This window comes from Beta vulgaris, chromosome 9 (assembly GCF_026745355.1).
Source record: "Beta vulgaris subsp. vulgaris cultivar EL10 chromosome 9, EL10.2, whole genome shotgun sequence".
NCBI lineage: Eukaryota > Viridiplantae > Streptophyta > Magnoliopsida > Caryophyllales > Amaranthaceae > Beta > Beta vulgaris.
The window spans coordinates 33,537,875-33,555,530 of record NC_079210.1 but is presented as its reverse complement, the minus strand read 5'-3'; the positions used below and the strand labels follow the sequence as shown (position 1 = coordinate 33,555,530).

The following is a 17,656-nucleotide window of genomic DNA, read 5'->3' as shown; positions in this document are numbered from 1 at the left end:
TCTCTCTCTCTCGCATGTCTCTCTCAACTCTTGAGCATTTCTCATCCTCTCCTCTAAACCCTAAAATCACTCTTCTTCCCATCTAAAATCGCCATTGAAGAAATTGATAATGGCATAACACGATTTTTTTTGGCGAGAACACGATTTTTTTTTGGCGAGAACGCAATTGATAATTGAAGAAATCGCCATTGACGAAATTGATAATGGCAAAACACAATTTTTTTTGGCAAGAACACAATTGATAATTGAAGAAATCGCCATTGAAGAAATTTATAATGGCAGAACTCGCAATCGCTGAACTCGCAATTTGCGACTACACAAGTTCGAATTTTTTTCCATTTTCGATCTGATTCGTTTAGGGTTTCATTTTTTTCATTTTTTTCATTTTTTAGATCTGATTTTCGGTTTTAATTTTCAGATCTAAAAATTCGTTTTTTCATTTTTAGATATAAAAACTAAAATTTTCATGTTTACTAAAACACAAGCAGCAGGTGAGGAGGAAGATTGGAAAGACAACGCAAGCAACAACATAGTAGCGATAGCGGTGGCAGTAGCAGCACCGGCGACAGTAGTACAGCTCCGCAAAACAGAGAAGTAGCAGCAGCACTAACAGAGATTTCGGCGAGAAGGGAAACAGACATCGGTAAATACAACTTATGTTTGGTGGTCACGAAACAGAGCAACGGGAGGGATGCGAGTGATTCAATGTTAGGTTTTAGATTTTTTGGAATACAACTTCTGTTTGCAATACATACTCATTTTGTTTTCAATACATACTGCAATAAACTTATGTTTGCAATACATGCGAGTGATTCAATGTTAGTTTTAGATCTTGATGTTTGAAGGACGCATACAATTTTTTATAATAAAAAAGGCATGATTTGCATCGCATATAGTGACAAATGCGACGAAAATTCATTTTTTCAACAAAAAAATACAAGATTTACATCGCACATAGTGATTCATGCGACGCAAAAAGCTAAAAAAATGGTTGGGGTTCACAGGTCATGTGTGTCGAACATCGCTTAAGTCCGACGCAAATAGCTCTTCAGGTACGTCGTTTCCTCATCGGACGCATATCATGTATCTCGATTTGCATCGAGACCTGTGCCGTCGAACCATTGTCCGACGTAAATGATGGTCCTAGGTCCGACGCAAATCGATAATTCTGTACTAGTGCTTAACACCAAGTCACCTTCAACGAATGATTTGGCTTGTACGTTCTTGTTGAAGCTCCTTGCGACAATCTTCTGATGTGCCACCTTGGGAATCAGCGTTGCATCTCGCAATTCTTATATGGTATCTCGATCACTGAGTAGTTCGTTATGATTTTTGCTACTTTGTCATCAGGCCATACCTGGCAATTGTAATACTTATCTTAGCTGGTAGGACTGCCTCACTACCATAAACTAGTGAAAAGGGGGTTTGTCCAGTCGCAATATGTGGCGTTGTGCGATTCGCCCATAAGATAGCTGGCAACGCTTTTTGCCCATTTTCCTTTATTAGCGGTGAGAGGCTTCTTCAGTGTGTCTCTGACAGTCTTGTTGATGGACTCAACTTGTCTATTGGCTTGAGGATATCTAGGTGTTGATGTCAGCAACGTGATGCTCCACTCGTCGCATAAGTGCTTTGTTTTATCGCTGATAAATTGTGTCCCATTGTTGCATATAAATTCTGACGGGATACCAAACTTGCAAATAATGTTAGTATGTATGAAAGAAATTACTCCTTGTCGTGTACTCGTTGGAAATAATATGCCTCTATCCACTTAGAAAAGTAATCTGTTAATACTAACATAAAGACAATATGTCCTAGGGCTAGAGGTAGTTTCCCAACTATGTCCATCCCCCACTTCATAAAAGGCCAAGGAGTTAAAGAAGGGTGTAAAATTTCACAAGGTTTGTGCGTCATACTTGCATGTCGCTGACAACTATCACATCTTGTGACATACCTTGATGGAGTCTTGCTCCAGAATGGTTTCTACATGTCCCTTCGTGTATATATTTTAAGACTTGCTTCCATTGACGTTTTTCTAAGCAACGCAAACAAGGCCCAGCGACGAACTTTTTGAATAACTCCTTGGATAATGACGTATCTAGATGCTTTGAAGCGGAGCCGTCGTGCTTCTGCACTATTTGCTGGGAGTATATTGTTAGTTAATTAATCGTAAAAAGGTTTTGTCCAACTAATACTTACCTCCTCGTTGGCAGGAATGTCATCGTTAGTCGTGTCAACTTTGTTGTTTACTGGTTTGACGTCATTTGTTGTGAGATCATCATCGTCATTTTCCTGGTTGGTGCTTCTAATTGCTGCGACGATGTCTATAACGTCCTTGCATTTACTTATTGCTGACGCTGTAAGAGGGACGATGGGGACGGATGTGAACGACGCGTATCTCAAGGACGATCCTGCTTGCGTCAGGTATCTTGGTATCTGCATAATATAAAAAGGGTTAAACATTTTACTTTTACCTTGCGCGACTTCCATGTAGAGTGCCATTTTGGAATCCTTCGCAGCGGATTCGCCTTTGAGCTGACTAACTATTAGCAATAAAAATAGAGTTCTAAGTAGATTTAAATAAACATAATAAGTTTTGGATAAAGAGAACTCTTTTACAAAAATAGAGTTCTACATAGATTTAAATACGTATAAGGAGTTCTAGATAATCTAAAATTAGACTTTGATTTTGCATGAACAACCTAAATTATTATATTATATAAATTGTGTATAACTTTTGCTACATAATTTGGAATATTATAATTTTTGTTACATTGAGTATTGCTCGAAATATGCTCCGAAATAAGATCCATTTACAATATAGTTCTACAACTTATGAAAATAGATGAATGGTAAGACATTACTTAGTCTTTCTTTTAGATATATACAATAATAGTTATAATTATAGTGTACAGTATGTGACTCTAATATTTTATCATAAGTTTAACTTACATGATTAAACATATTATCTTTCAAAACCTCAGTCTTTCGAGTTTGGATCCTCTAGAGTTTTAATAAAATTCTACAAGGTAGAGTTGTATACGAACCACACATTTTGAAATCAAGAGCGTGTATTGGTGAAAGGGGGGGAAAATGTGGTGGATTTTGATGCGAAAAAATACAGTGGGTTTTGGGAAGATAATATATGAGCTATTGATTTTGTATTCAATGTTGATATTGCTCAGACCGTACATTGTAGAGTTCTTTTAGAACTCTAGAAGATCCAAAAAACACCAGCCTTACTCAACTAAATCAAAACAATTTAGTATTTCAACAAAAAATATTAAGGAAATTTTGTTATTACAACAAAAATTAAAATTTATAGCAATATGATGAAAAAATTAGAGTATGATTTTACAAAAACAACTTTAGAATATTATATAGAACTCCACCCAAACATGACATGTCATTCTTTTTAAATTTTTTTTTAAAAAAAATAGTATCTAGCATAGATATAATTATATATAAGGTGTTTTTAATAAATAAGGATTACACTCTGATTTTGAATAAACAACCTAAATTATTCAACTATGTAAATTGGATATAACTTTTGCTACATAATTTGTAATATTATATTTTTTTTACCATCGAGAGTGTTTGAAATATGTTTCAAAATAAGTTCCCTATACAATATAATTTAACAACTTACGAAAATATATTTATTTAGATGAACAATAACATATTATTTATTATTTATTTTAAATACATTAAAATTAACTATAAAAATAGTGTATTATATGTAACAATAACAATTATGCTTTTCAAAATGATACTTTTAAAATTTGAGTTATATAAAGATAAAAAATAGAAACATATAGTTTTAAACCTATAGCATACTCTGATGACATTACATGAATGAAATTTTGTCAACGACATTGCAGAGGTATTATGCAATTAACTAATTATTTTATTCCCGGAAGATTTATTGTATAAATAATTATTTATGTTTTTATTTTTCATATATCTATATGTTAGATCTTATTCTTTTCTCAATGAACTTAATTCTACTTAAACTAATTGGGAAATTAAGGTTCGCGTTTCTAGACTAGTTGAGGTCGCAAATCATAAAAAAGAGGAAGTTTGCTAAGTCTTGATATGGTCATGATTGATGAATATATTTTTTCTCTTAGATTGTATTTTCGATAATTAATAGAGGTTAGTTTGATATTTAATCTAATTTATTCATGATACCATCATTATGATCTTCTTTTTTGCTTTCCCATCTTCTATCGTATATGCGTTTGTGTTTAGTGTTTAGTGTTTAGTTGTGGCTGACACTCATATATTTTTATTTACTCTTTCTGTCCTACATCTATTAAATTTTTATCTTCTACTTTCTTAAATCATCATTCGAGTATTTTTTATGTTAAATATGTTAGCTATTGTTAGGCGTACAATTATTGGGATAATATTTAATAATAGACTAAACTACAATATTCAACTAAACATTAAAAATAAAAAATTTATATATCACAATAACAAATCTAGAAATTAAAATATAATGACAAATACTTTTTCTTTCTTTTTCTACTGAAACAATGACTTTGGGCATGGTTTGTAAGAAAATAAAAAGGGTAGTTTAGCATCCAGGGTTAAACTAGAGTAGGGGATAAGTAAATCTTTAATAAAGTACTGCAACTTACTCCCTCCGTTTCCTAAAGATCTCCCCTCTTTCCGTTTAAGTGTGTTTCCAAAAGATCTTCCCTCTTTTACTTATTCCTTATTTGGAATTTTTTTCCCTTTTTACGCTCTCATGTCCCTATCATATGGTCCACCATTACATTATTAATTCAATTTTATTCCCTTTCTCTCTCCTACTTTAACCCCTTTTATCTGTTTATTTATCTTAACCCCTTTCTCTCTCCTACTTTACCCATCCCACACCCTACACAAGTGGATTCTCCTTGGTATATGTAGGAACAGTAACAAATAAGATCTTTAGGAAACGGAGGGAGTATGAGGCAATTTGATTAGTTAATGATGGTTTTATTAACATAAAGTAAAGGCGATGTTGTCAACTATAGTTGCTTTTTTTACCAAAAGTAAAGTGATTTGAATAGATGAAACTACTCAAAGTGGTAATTGTTGCAATAGAAAAAGAATGGAGAAATTATATAGCAATTGTTTTGAAAAATCTCATTTCATATCAACAAAAAACCAACAATGTTAACAAAAAATTTACAAAATAAAATAAACAATAACCCGTGCAAAGCACGGGCTTCAAAACTAATATTAATCCTAATAATTAAAGGTTGAAGTTGTGGCTGACACTAATATTTTTTCTTTATTTTTTCTGTCCTGGATCTATTAAATTTTACCTTTACTTTCTTAAAGTATCATTCGGGTATTTTTCATGTTAAAAATATGTTAGCTATTGTTAGTCATACCAATTATTGGGATACTATTTAATAATAGACTTAACTACAATATTCAACAAAAATGTCCTCACTTATGCTATAGTCTAACATAGTACTAATTTGCTTGAGAAGGTGATTAGTTATAGCATATAGTTCACTTCATCACATCCACACCTCAATTAACTAGCTCTCCATTGACTATCTCATATGAACTTAGATTGGAGCCTCATCCCTAAGACCTATTTTCATCATATTGTACTCTCTTTATAACTTAATTGTGTGACCTAGTTTAATACAACCCTCAATCCTAGTTGTAACCGAGACTCATCCTCTAATAGTCCGAAATTTGTGTTCACTGTCGGTTCTCCCTTGGGTTCGATCCCTTACTTGCCTTTGCTACTTGTTAGTGAATGTGTTGAGGTGTTTTATAAATTGTAATTTGGAGGGGATCCTTAGGCCTTACGACATCCCGAGTGTCAAGATCCTGCCCTGCCACCCCTGGGTCGGACCAATTAAGATCGCGGTATGTTTTATCATTGGATCCATAAATGGAAAGACATTATCATGTGTCTATAGCCACATTAAACTTACTTATGTCATTTTCTTTTGTTTTTCACTTTTAAGATTTATTTATGTTTCCAATTAATAGATTTTGCAAGTCCTAACATAATGATTATGTTGGAAGGTAAAGAAAGACCATGTTTAGATCTCTAACTCTTACAATTTCTAGTCTAGCATTTGGAAATCAGATGTTTAAACGTAGGGGGTAAGATAAGGGAACCTCATCTCCAAACTGAAAACACCGTACTTGACAAAATTTCGAAATCTAAGATTTTTAAGATCTAGCCATCTAGGTAAAAACCTTATCAAATTACCAAGTACGGCTTAGTTTGACATAGGAATGATTGGGTTATTCGAATCTATTCTGGGCGTAAGATATTTCTGAAGTTTTGGAGATTAAGATATTATAGATATTTTGTACCAACTGTATTTATGTTGTCTACTGCCTTGTGTCAATTTTCTCGGATTCTTTTAGGCATTAATTAAGGGGCCAGTTGGGTGATTTCATGTAATATGATAAGAGCCTCCTTCATTAGACATCAATCCCTTAATTATTTTTGCCAAAAAACAAAAATGCCTTGATGGTCAAATTTTACAGCTGTTACATGTTTTGGCTTTTGATAGGTCAGATATATCTCAGTATTCCCTACGTTTGAAATAACTCTTCTGATCATATGTTTCATGTTGATTTTGCTTTCCTGTTATGCCCAAGTACATTACTTACTTATTAATCTATATAATATATTTAAAGGCATTTTTATCATAGAAATGGTGTCACATAACATTCTCTAATATATGTGACGTTTTGAAATGCAACGTGAGATATTAACCACCAATCAACAATTTCAATGTTGATGTTTCAAAGTAAAACATAATAAAGTCTTAAAATTATATATAACTATAAAGACAGACACACATTTTGATCTCTATCACTTTTATTAAGGTAATAACATTCTCTTACCCTTATCGGAAGGATAATCCCTCAGGTAAGTCTACTCTTATAAATGTGTATGCTAGGATGTCCTCTAGTGATTCTATTGCCTGAAGTCAACGTCCCCTTAGTATTGTTCAATGTAGCTATGTCTTCAAAATTACATGGCACCTCCCTATCACTCCAAATTGAAAGGCTTTTCTATGGAAAATAGTTCAGAATAGGCTTCATACGTGAGAAAACCTTCACAAACGTGGTGTTATCGGATACTCAATTCTATGAGCGAATGTGCTTATTACATTGAAACTCATAATCATATTTTCAGAGATTGTACTGTTACTTCATCTTTCCGCAACCAAAATAATCTTTTGAGTCCAACAATTGCATATGATCTAACTGTTCAAACTCATTGGGTGATGGGTCATTAGTCATATTTTGCTATTTACAAGCGAGGATAGCCTGGATATATAGTGATAGGATGATAAAATTCACTATTTTCCTCTCAAGTCTTTGGGTGCATAGAAATCAAAAGTTCTTTCAAGGATCAGCCACCAGGATGAATCACTCAAAAAATGCATAATTTTAGTCAATTTCATATCAAATAGAACACTCGACAACACATCTCTAGATTAAGTTTTTTTCACCTTCCTGAACAAGAGTATGCGAATCCTCCGGGATTTTTTGGGCTAATCTAGGGAGAGTGCGTTAGGGCACTACTCTAAGGGGCTTGTTCTCTTAAGTTTAAAGTAATGGGGGCTGGTTAGTGTCCCAAGAAAAGAAGTAATCTTTGAGCCACTCCTTATTCACTTGGAGGCACTTATGGCACAACAAACTCAGCTATGAAGGCAGAAGCTATTTTTTGCCTTCATGCTATGACTTGGGCAATCCAGAATCAATTCACTCATGTCTGCTTCTTCACAGATTCTATTAACTCAGTCTCCCTTTTGCATGATAAATCAGTTTTTAATATTAATCTCTTTTGGACCATTGCAAAAATCAAAGACATTGTGCAAGAATTCAATTTGCGTATCAAAGTTCCAAGGAAAATGGTTGCGGAAGCTGACAGAGTTGCTAGAAGATGTTTAGCAACCATGACAACCTTTTAAATATAGTTTAGTATGCTTGCTTTATTTTATTCATCCAGTGTCAAAACAAAAGCATTTTCTTGCCTCAATTTCATTGAAATTATTACTTTTATCCCCAATTTCTTAAAAGTTATTTTAAACAACTTATCATGTCATACGTTCATTTTTCAATTATTGACTAGACCAATGAACGTATGACATGATAAGTTGTTTAAAATAACTTTTAAGAAATTGGGGATAAAAGTAATAATTTCAATGAAATTGAGGCAAGAAAATGCTTTTGTTTTGACACTGGATGAATAAAATAAAGCAAGCATACTAAACTATATTTAAAAGGTTGTCATGGTTATATATATTTGTAACTGATTAGCTGCGTCATCCGGATCAAAATACTAGTTCTTGGTAGAAGCTCGTGATATACATGCAAGGGTTGTTGTGCTAAAATTAGAGAATTGATCAATGAATAGCAAGTTTTGTGTGCACTTGATACACACTAATATTAACCTCGACAAAAGCAATTTATGTGACGTAGTGACCCTTATTTTTCTTATAATCACCTTTTACAATATAGAATAGTTCTTGTCCCGGAGGATATGCCCCATATTATTTACCAAAGTGCATTTGAAGTCTTCAAAACTAGAAATAGTATCTTGTCTTTAAATGATTTTTTCCCTCACAAAGACAAACATGAGTATGCTAGTGTCGTTGGTTACTGCATTAGCATATCAAATGAGAGGTCATGGATTTGAGTCTTGCAACAAACAATTTTATTGCTTAATGCCTCATTTGATTTTGTGGATGAGGGCAAAGTACATGTGACAGCATGACATTTGTTTGTCTTGGACTATATATATATATATATATATATATATATATATATATATATATATATATATATATATATATATATATATATATATATATATATATATATATATATATATATACACACACCTAACATAGTGATAGTTTATTTCCATACAGTGGCTCTTTATTACATTAATTTATTACAAAAAAATTACACTTTTTAACATAATAACTTATTTTCACACCGGTCCTCATAGACCGATAAGAATCGTCATGGTCAATGCATTCATTAAAGAACCGTTGACTTTGTAATACCGGTTTTATCAGGATACCTTAACGGTACTCCTCCTTGGGCCATTCTCATATAGGCCTGGGCTTGATCCAGTTACTATCTAAATGTGCCTATGGACCTAAAGATAAGTATTGAAAGAGGATAGAACTCAAGGACTCTTGTCGGCCCCTATAAATACCTTGTTGATCTAAGTCAAAAGGTACATTCACAATCATTATTATACTTCACTTGAGAGCTTCCGGTTTATCCTTTACTGACTTAGGCATCGGAGGGGCGTTCCTCGGATAACCCTCGAGGTTAGTTTACGTGTTCTATTTTGCAGGACATCAAACTGACTTACATACATTCACGCCCTACCACTTATTCCATACTGGAACAATTGGCGCTAGAAGGAGGGGTGTTCCTCGGATCAACCCCCCGAGGTTAGTTTACGTGTTCTATTTTGAAGGACATCAAATCGGCTTACATACAAAGAGGATACCGGTTCACACCCTACCACTTATTCTATACCGGAACAATTGGGGCTAGAAGGAGGGGCGTTCCTCGGACCAACCCCCGAGGTTAGTTTACGTGTTCTATTTTGCAGGACATTAAACCGGATTACATACAAACGGGATACCAGTTCACACCCTACCACTTATTCCATACCGGAACAACTGGCGCTAGAAGGAGGGGTAAACTATACCTTTGAGTCTCAAGCCAAAATTTTGCTAACGTAACCACTCTCATGGATCCTATTCAGAACTTTGGGATATAGGAAACTGATGAGAACAATGTCCCACTAGGTAAAGCACCACCAGGGTTCTCAACCCCGCTACCCGTGGTAGGATCGTCCAAACCACCAACTGATATGAGGAAGAAAGTCACTGAGACCCCTTAACCAAATATCTTTGAAGCACTCCAACACATGTTCACTCCAGAACAGCTCCGGAGTGCAGCGGAGGTTTTTCAGGCCATGGCTAGCCAGACACCACCGACCGGTCAAACCGGCAAGCGTCCTCAAGCAGACCCCATAGTCCAGTGAGAAAGATGCGCTCACTAGCGACGGGTCGCTAGGGTGAACAAGACCCCCACTGAGCAGGTGGGAGGAGAGTACAAGGAGGGGGTCAAGAGACCGAGATCCAACAGTCAACCCAGCCCAGAAGGGAAAGAAAATACCGATGAACGGTGTCGGTATCTCTAAGAAACTCCCCCTTCTCTATTGCCATCCTCCAGGAGCCCATGGAGAAGATCAAAATGCCGACATGCAAATATGACGCCAAGAGAGACCCGGAGGATCACATATTGGCATACGAAGGCCATATGCTACTGTACACTGATACGGACTCAGTATGGTGTAAGGTATTTCCTTCTAAGTTGATTGGGCTTCATCAGACATGGATCAAGAGCATACCACCGGCAACTGTCTTCCATTTCCGCCAACTCACTTCCATGTTCGTTACGCATCTGTAACAAACGCAGGGAGAAAACTACCGGCAAGCTGATGTCTATCAAGCAGGGAGACTCAGAGAGCTTGAATGACTATGTGGGGCGCTTCAATGCAGAAGCCGTCACCATCCCTAGTCTGCAGCAGGAGGTAGCGGTCTTAGCCCTGATGATACGCTTAAAAAAGAAGGGACTACTTTCAGAAGCTACCTGGTCGCAAAAAGCTGATAAGCCTAACAGAAGTCTTGGGAAGGCGAATGACTTCATCCAAGGAGAAGATTTCCACAAGGTGGCAACTGCTAAAAGGCCAGAAAAAGATGGAAAGGAGAAGGAGAAAGACAAGTTTCGGAAGGACAAGAAGCCGGACAATTCCGGCAGGAGGGAGGAAAATAATTCGGTAAAGAAGGGTCAGCAAGGGCAATCTGACCGTTATCGCAATTAAACACCTCTGACAATGTCCCGGGCAGAGATCTACGAGCTCCACAAGAAAGACGATAAGTGGCAACGGCGCGAAAGATGTACTATAAGGGCCGAGATAAATTGAAGTGGTGCGAGTTCCATAGGGATTACGGCCATGTCACGGATGACTGTAAGTACCTGAAAGCGAAGGGGTTCCATCACGCAGTACCAAGCAAGAATTGATCAAAAATCCCCGTTGAGAGAAGATGAAAACGGCAACCGAAAGTCTATGAGAGATCGGATTACTGAAATCCATGTCATCTCAGGAGGACCAGTGCATGGGAGAAACATACATGGTGCCAAAGCTAGCCTAAAGGAGGTTAGGTACCAAGTCAATTATCACAACGCTAGACAGTGGCCGGCACCCCCAAGCATGTCGTTCGTCGCCTTTACGTCACAGGATGCTAAGGGAATCATCTACCCTCACGATGACCCCTTGGTAGTATCTCTGCAAATCTTAACGACGATGGTCCAACGCATACTGTCAGATGGTAGCAGTTCCGCTAACATCCTGTATAAAGACACGTTCGAAAAGATGGGCATCGAAGTGTCATGTCTAAAGCCGGTCTCGTATCCCGTGATCGGATTTATAGGGGCATCAGTCGTCTCAGGATAGACCGTCAAGCTATCGGTGAAGATCGGGGAGGGATCCCGGTCTAGGGATATGATGGTTGAATTCCTCGTCGTCGACGTCCCGGCTACCTACAACGCCATCATTAGGCGACCTCTGATCCATGATGCGCAGGCAGTAGTGTCCACCTATCATTTGATGATGATTTACACGTTAAACAAGGGGAAGCCGGAGAAAATGAAGGGGAATCGATCAGGAGTCAGCCAGGGCTGGTTACCTGACGGCTCTCAAGAATTCCGATCACAAGCGGCTGGTAGAGACACTGCGATCAGAAAGAAAAAGGCGCCGGATAGAGAATAAAGCTAAACGAGATCTATCAATGGAGAACTTTGCGGAATGGCCGACAGACATGTCGAGACCTAGCCCGAAAAGCGAGACAAAAGAAATTAGCCTAGAGCTAGACAGGCCGGAAAGAACGGTGAAGATTGGGGCCAACATGGCGGCTGACGTCAAGATCAACTTGATACGCCTCTTGTGAAATCACCTTGACGTCTTTGCTTTCTCTGTAAACTAGATGCTGGGAATTGACCCATCATTTATGGTCCACCGGTTGAACGTCAATGAAGACGTAAGACCGGTAAAACAAAAAAAGAGGAACTTCTCCTCAGAAAAAAACGCAGCCATCATTGAAGAGGTCGATAAAACTACTAGTGGTAGATTTCATTGAACCGTGTGACTATCTGGAGTGGTTAGCCAATGTGGTAATGGTCAAGAAGGACAATGGGTCATGGGCGGATGTGTGTAGACTTCACTAACCTCAACAAAGCCTGCCCCAAAGACTGTTGCCCATCTCCCAGGATTGACCAAATGGTAGACTCCACAAGTGGCCACGCTCTGCTAAGCTTCATGGACGCCTTCTCTGGGTACCATCAGATCACCCTGCTAGAGTCTGATAGAAGCAAAGCGGCTTTCATCACTGATGTAGGGGTATATGCTTACAAAGTCATGTCATTTGGTCTCAAGAATGCTGGTGCTACCTATTGTTTATGCTAAAATTTATCGATTATGACGAAATTAAAGTTTGGGACGATTTAACCAGATTATGTTTAAGACAATGCAATAAACGAGTGCAATGGGGATCAAAGGGGATGAACACACAAAAATGGTGACGCGGAAAACCCCAAAGATGGGTAAAAACCGCGGGTGGATGGAGATCCACCAATCTACTAAGGTTGACTGTCTTTCTTAGCAAGTGACAATCGTTACAAAAATATCTTTCCCCTTGGCTTACTTCTACCAATGTTGCGTAAAAAATGACTAATGATCCCCCTCTCTCTTTTGTATGCCTCTTTTTTCCCTTGGCTTTTTCTCAACGAATACATAATAAATTCTCTAATTATTACATTAACTTCGATCCTTCAATCATGGGAGATCTTTCTCATTTATGCTCCAATGTCACAATCGACGCTCCTCAACGGCTGATTTTATGCCTCATTATGCTCCTTCCTTATTTAGTAAAACCGTTACTGCTTAATGCTTAGCTCTAATCTTGCGTTCTCTGCTGCGTCTTCAAGTCATAGTCACTACGTCACCATGTCAGATGGCATAATGTCATCGCGTCATCATGCCGTCGCGTCAATGTCATCCTGTGAAAAAATTCAGCCATAACAGTTTGCCCCCAATTGTTGAATCGGGGTAACACAAAATCCATGAGACAATTGTTAAAAGAAATCAATAAATCAAATGAAATTCCTTCTAAGTTATCAAAATCACAGGAAGAATCTCGCTTTTGTCAATTATAGAAAAAATTCTCCAAAGAAACACAAGGAAGGAAGGAAAATCCATTTAGGCGGTTATACTAGGTAGCCCAATGGTCTCGAAATATAAAAGGTAGTTTTCTTTTTAAATAGCCGTTTTAATTCTAACCATTGGCACAATGTCATGATGGCTCTTGATGACATAAATAACTTGGGCGGTTAAGGATTCTAACTTTTATTCCAACTTTATCAAATCTTTCTCTCTCCTTAAGTAAGATAGTTTCCATAACTCTTCTTATTCTCTCCGCCGGGAAAACCGATCAGTAATACCAGGTAATTTTCATACTTTTCCGCTCATCAATTCCTTTAACTCGTAGTGCTTTTCTTCCTTGCTTGCACTCATGGCTCCTAGTAGACACAATATTAGAACGTTCATAAAGAACCAAGAAAAATCGAGAGGGAAAGAGAGAGTCGTAGAACAGAGGGTTGAGAATGAAGACGAACTGTCAACGATGTCAGAAGAGGACATGTTTAGGTTTTTAGATTTAGGGAATTTGCCCGAAAGTACTGTCATTAGGAATGCTGAGTCTAACGAACCACCAGAGTCATGTCCCCCCAAATGGGTGGTGCTCTACGAGTACCCTTTCAAAATAGGCCTGAGACTTCCCTTCACCCCCCTAGCAAGGGACCTTATGCAAATTTACCAGATCAGCCCTGGGCAAATTATGCCCCAAGTCTGTCGGATTCTGAGCGTCATCGACAGGGTGACGGCGTCATGGGAAGAAGCCTTCACCCTCCATGACCTATTGTTGTACTATGAATTAGGGTCAAGGCAAAAAATAGAATAGCCCTACATGCAAAGGCGAGGTTAGAACCTCTGGTCGGGGGAATCCAGTCCAATGACAAGGGTAGGAAAAACAGATTTGTATTTGTGAAGAGGTCGTCGCTAGGGGAAGCTGGGACATCTTTGGTTAGCGGCTGGAATACCGAAGGTGTGTTTATTTTCAGTCTTTTTACATTCATGTCAGGTCGTTAACGCTACTCTTACATCGTTTCTACTTCAGGTCTTAACCCTAAACTACTGTCGAATCGCGATGAGTCTCAGAGTCTTTGCGGCAAATTTTTGAAAGTACCAGAAGAAGACAGGCAATTCAGAAGAATTCTATTTGCTTCTCAAGACAGTTGTTCATCTATGGCATCTGGTTAGTCTATCTATTCTCTCTGATTTTTTTATTTTGGGTAGGACTTTACCAGGATGAGTTTCACGTTACTGACTCAAACACTACTGGGCAGGTTCATCACAATCGCGCCCTAGGGGGAGTCTGGACGGCCAAGCATTAGCTGAGATACTGCGCAAACGTAAGAGGGAGTCCTCTGCTGACAGTGCGTCCCTGTCGACAGCGTCGACAAAGAAGGACATAGCGGTCGTTGTCCACTTGGACGACGAGCATGACGTCGCGTCTAAGACGCGCATAACTGATTTCCTGGCCCCTCCGGACAAGAACGGGCCTTCGTATATTGTGACCGTCCCGAACGACTTCATGTCGTTGCAGAGGTCCATATGGCCTGAGGCTGATAGGTTCCTTTTTCCCAGCGCTATGGAAAGGATCAAGGACCATACTCTTCCTCGCATGATGTCAGATGGACTAGAGCTCCTATTCCAGGTATAGACACTCGCTTTACTTTTGAGACACTTTGCTATTATGACAATGACTTATGACTTTCAAATGACACGCATCCTCTCTTTTCTATGCAGTCCTCTCAACATCTCCTAATAGCGAAGAGGGAGATGTAATCTCTGCTGAAGGGTCATCTGACCATGAAGCAGAGAATGGAGAAGGCTGAATCGGACGTGAAGTCCAAAGGCGCTGAAGTGGGTTCTTGCAAGAAGACTATGGAGGATATTGGGGAAACTCTGAAGAAGAATGGACAAGAGCTGGAAGAGATTAGGAAAAAGGCGACTAAGCTGGAAGAATCCTCGCGTCGGAAGATCGAGACTCTCCAGGCGAGCGTTGACGCACAGAAGAATGAGCTGGATCTTCTTGAGGCTAAAGTGACGACCAGGGTCAGGGCTAAGCTAATGTACCAGTTCCTAATGAAAAAGACGGCGTCATGGACGCCACAAAAGGACATTGACCTGTTCCTCCAGTACATGGGGTCAATGAAGGATCTGATGGACGAAGAAGACTTGGCTGCGACGGCGGATTCTTCATCAAAAATTGATGAAAACGCCCCGTCTTGTGCCGGGTTCATAGCGTCAGATGTGCCACCTGACCCTGAAACTTAAAAGGAAGTTCAACCCACTGTCTTGCTAGCTGTAGCGTCAAAGGAGAAGGAAGCTGAGGATGCCCCTGACGTTTAACTTTTAATCATTCTATATTACGCCCCTTTCACTTGAACTTTAATCAAACTTTGTTCTAGGTCACTCAAGGGAGTGACTGTTTGTATTGTACTTTTGGGTCACCTATGGGGGTGATCATAACTTTTATCGTTTGAGCTTTTGGGTCGCCTATGGGCATGACCATTACTTTGATGCTTTTGAATTTTAACAAAGTTAATCTTATGTCTTCACTTTGTGTCATATGCATGTGTCTCAGTCGCTATTCTGACGTTTCTAAAGGATGGTCAGGCGCTTAGTAAGCCATCTTTGGTCGTTCAGACGTAACGTTTGGACTTAGTAAAAGTCATTTTTGGTCGTTCAGACGTAACGTTTAGATTAAATAACTTTAGATACACATAGGAAATACATAGATACATACGTGTGTTTGTCAGAAAGATAGATGAAATGTCGTAAGCAGTTGTGGCTTTAAAATGACTGTGCCCCTGTTGTAGCGTCAGCTGGGGTAATAGAGGACCAAAAGACTTTATATGGTAGTAAAATGCAAGTCTGCCTGTTGTCTTGTAAAAATCGTCGCAACGTTATTAAGATGGACGGGAGCGACTTCCCTGAAATTCAACAACACCCAGTGAGAGAACACTATGGTCGCTAACAACTAGCGACACAGATACAATAGTATTATCGTCTACTTCTTACATAATGAAGGGAAAACAAAACGCATTACTTAGCCTAAAAGAAGTATCGTTTGAGGTGTGTAGCGTTCCAGCTACGTGGTACGGAGCTTCCGTCACGTCGGACCAATTAGTAGGCTCCATTGCCTACCAGCTTACTATATTGGTATGGTCCTTCCCATTTAGGCCCCAGCTTACCAGTGTTACCCTCTTGTGTGTTCTGAAATACTTTTCTTAGGACCCAATCACCTTCTACGAAGGACCTTGCTTGGACTTTTTTGTTGAAACTCCTTGCGACCATTTGCTGCTGAGCCGCCATGCGTACCAATGCTGCGTCGCGCAACTCTTCAATGGTGTCTAAGTCGTTCACGAGCGCTAGACCACATCTCGCAGTCGGGACGTTCACTTCTGAAGGCAGGACTGCTTCACACCCATATACTAGTGAGAACGGTGTTTGTCCAGTCGCGGTGCGCGGTGTCGTGCGATTAGCCCATAAGATGGAAGGCAACGCCTCCGCTCATTTACCCTTCTTGGTTGTGAGTCGTTTCTTCAAGGTGTCAATGATCGTCTTATTACTGGACTCAGCTTGTCCATTGGCTTGCGGATATCTTGGTGTTGACGTGAACAACGTTATGCTCCATTCGTCACAGAAACGTCTTGTCTCATTGCTAATGAATTGTGACCCATTGTCGCATACTATCTCGGACGGGACACCAAACCTGCAAATAATGTTAGTATATATAAAAGAAATCACTTCCTTGTCGCGTACCTGTTGAAAAGAACCTGCTTAAATCCACTTAGAAAAGTAGTCAGTTAGCGCCAACATAAAGAACTTCTGGCCTGGGGCTGGAGGTAACTTGCCAACTATGTCCATGCCCCATTTCATGAAAGGCCAAGGTGTTAGAGTAGGATGCAAAACCTCACAAGGTTTATGCGTCATACCTTCATGTCGTTGACAGCTATCGCACTTGGCGACATACCTTATTGCATCTTTCTTCATTGTGAGCCAATAGTATCCCATGCGTAACACTCTATTGGATAAGATGCGTCCTCCTGAATGATCTCCACAAGTGCCTTCATGCATGTCCTTCAGGACTTGCCCCCACTGATCCTTTTCCAAACAACACAGGTAGGGGCCTGCGACAATTTTTTTGAACAGTACTCCTTGAATGAGTATTTACCGCGACGCTTTAAACCGAAGTCTACGCGCCTCTACCTTATCTGTTGGAAGTACATCGTTAGCAAGAAAATCATAAAGCGGTTTTGTACAACTGACACTTACCTCCTCGACGTCAGGGTCGCTCGCAGCTGCGAGGTTACCGATGTTACTAACGACCTCATGGTTGTCTTGAAGCCGTTCGGTCGTCATCGCGACAACATCCCCAACATTCCTAGCGACAGCGTG

The 17,656-nt window shown here is 39.1% G+C and overlaps 1 protein-coding gene across 1 annotated transcript; it reads left to right on the top strand.

The window, feature by feature from the left end:
• Positions 1–10,282: 10,282 nt before the first annotated feature.
• LOC125493608 (uncharacterized) lies at positions 10,283–10,897 on the top strand. The gene is made up of 2 exons (XM_048637077.1): positions 10,283–10,371; positions 10,492–10,897. The coding sequence occupies exons 1-2, from the start codon at positions 10,283–10,285 to the stop codon at positions 10,895–10,897; spliced, it is 495 nt and encodes a 164-aa protein (XP_048493034.1).
• The last annotated feature ends 6,759 nt before the right edge of the window (positions 10,898–17,656 follow it).

Bases quoted from the DNA above. Each gene is read 5' to 3' on its own strand.
- LOC125493608 (XM_048637077.1), top strand. From the start codon at position 10,283: ATGACGCCAAGAGAGACCCGGAGGATCACATATTGGCATACGAAGGCC. The intron at 10,372-10,491 runs GTATTTCCTTCT...TAACAAACGCAG, and splicing joins CGGACTCAGTATGGTGTAAG to GGAGAAAACTACCGGCAAGC.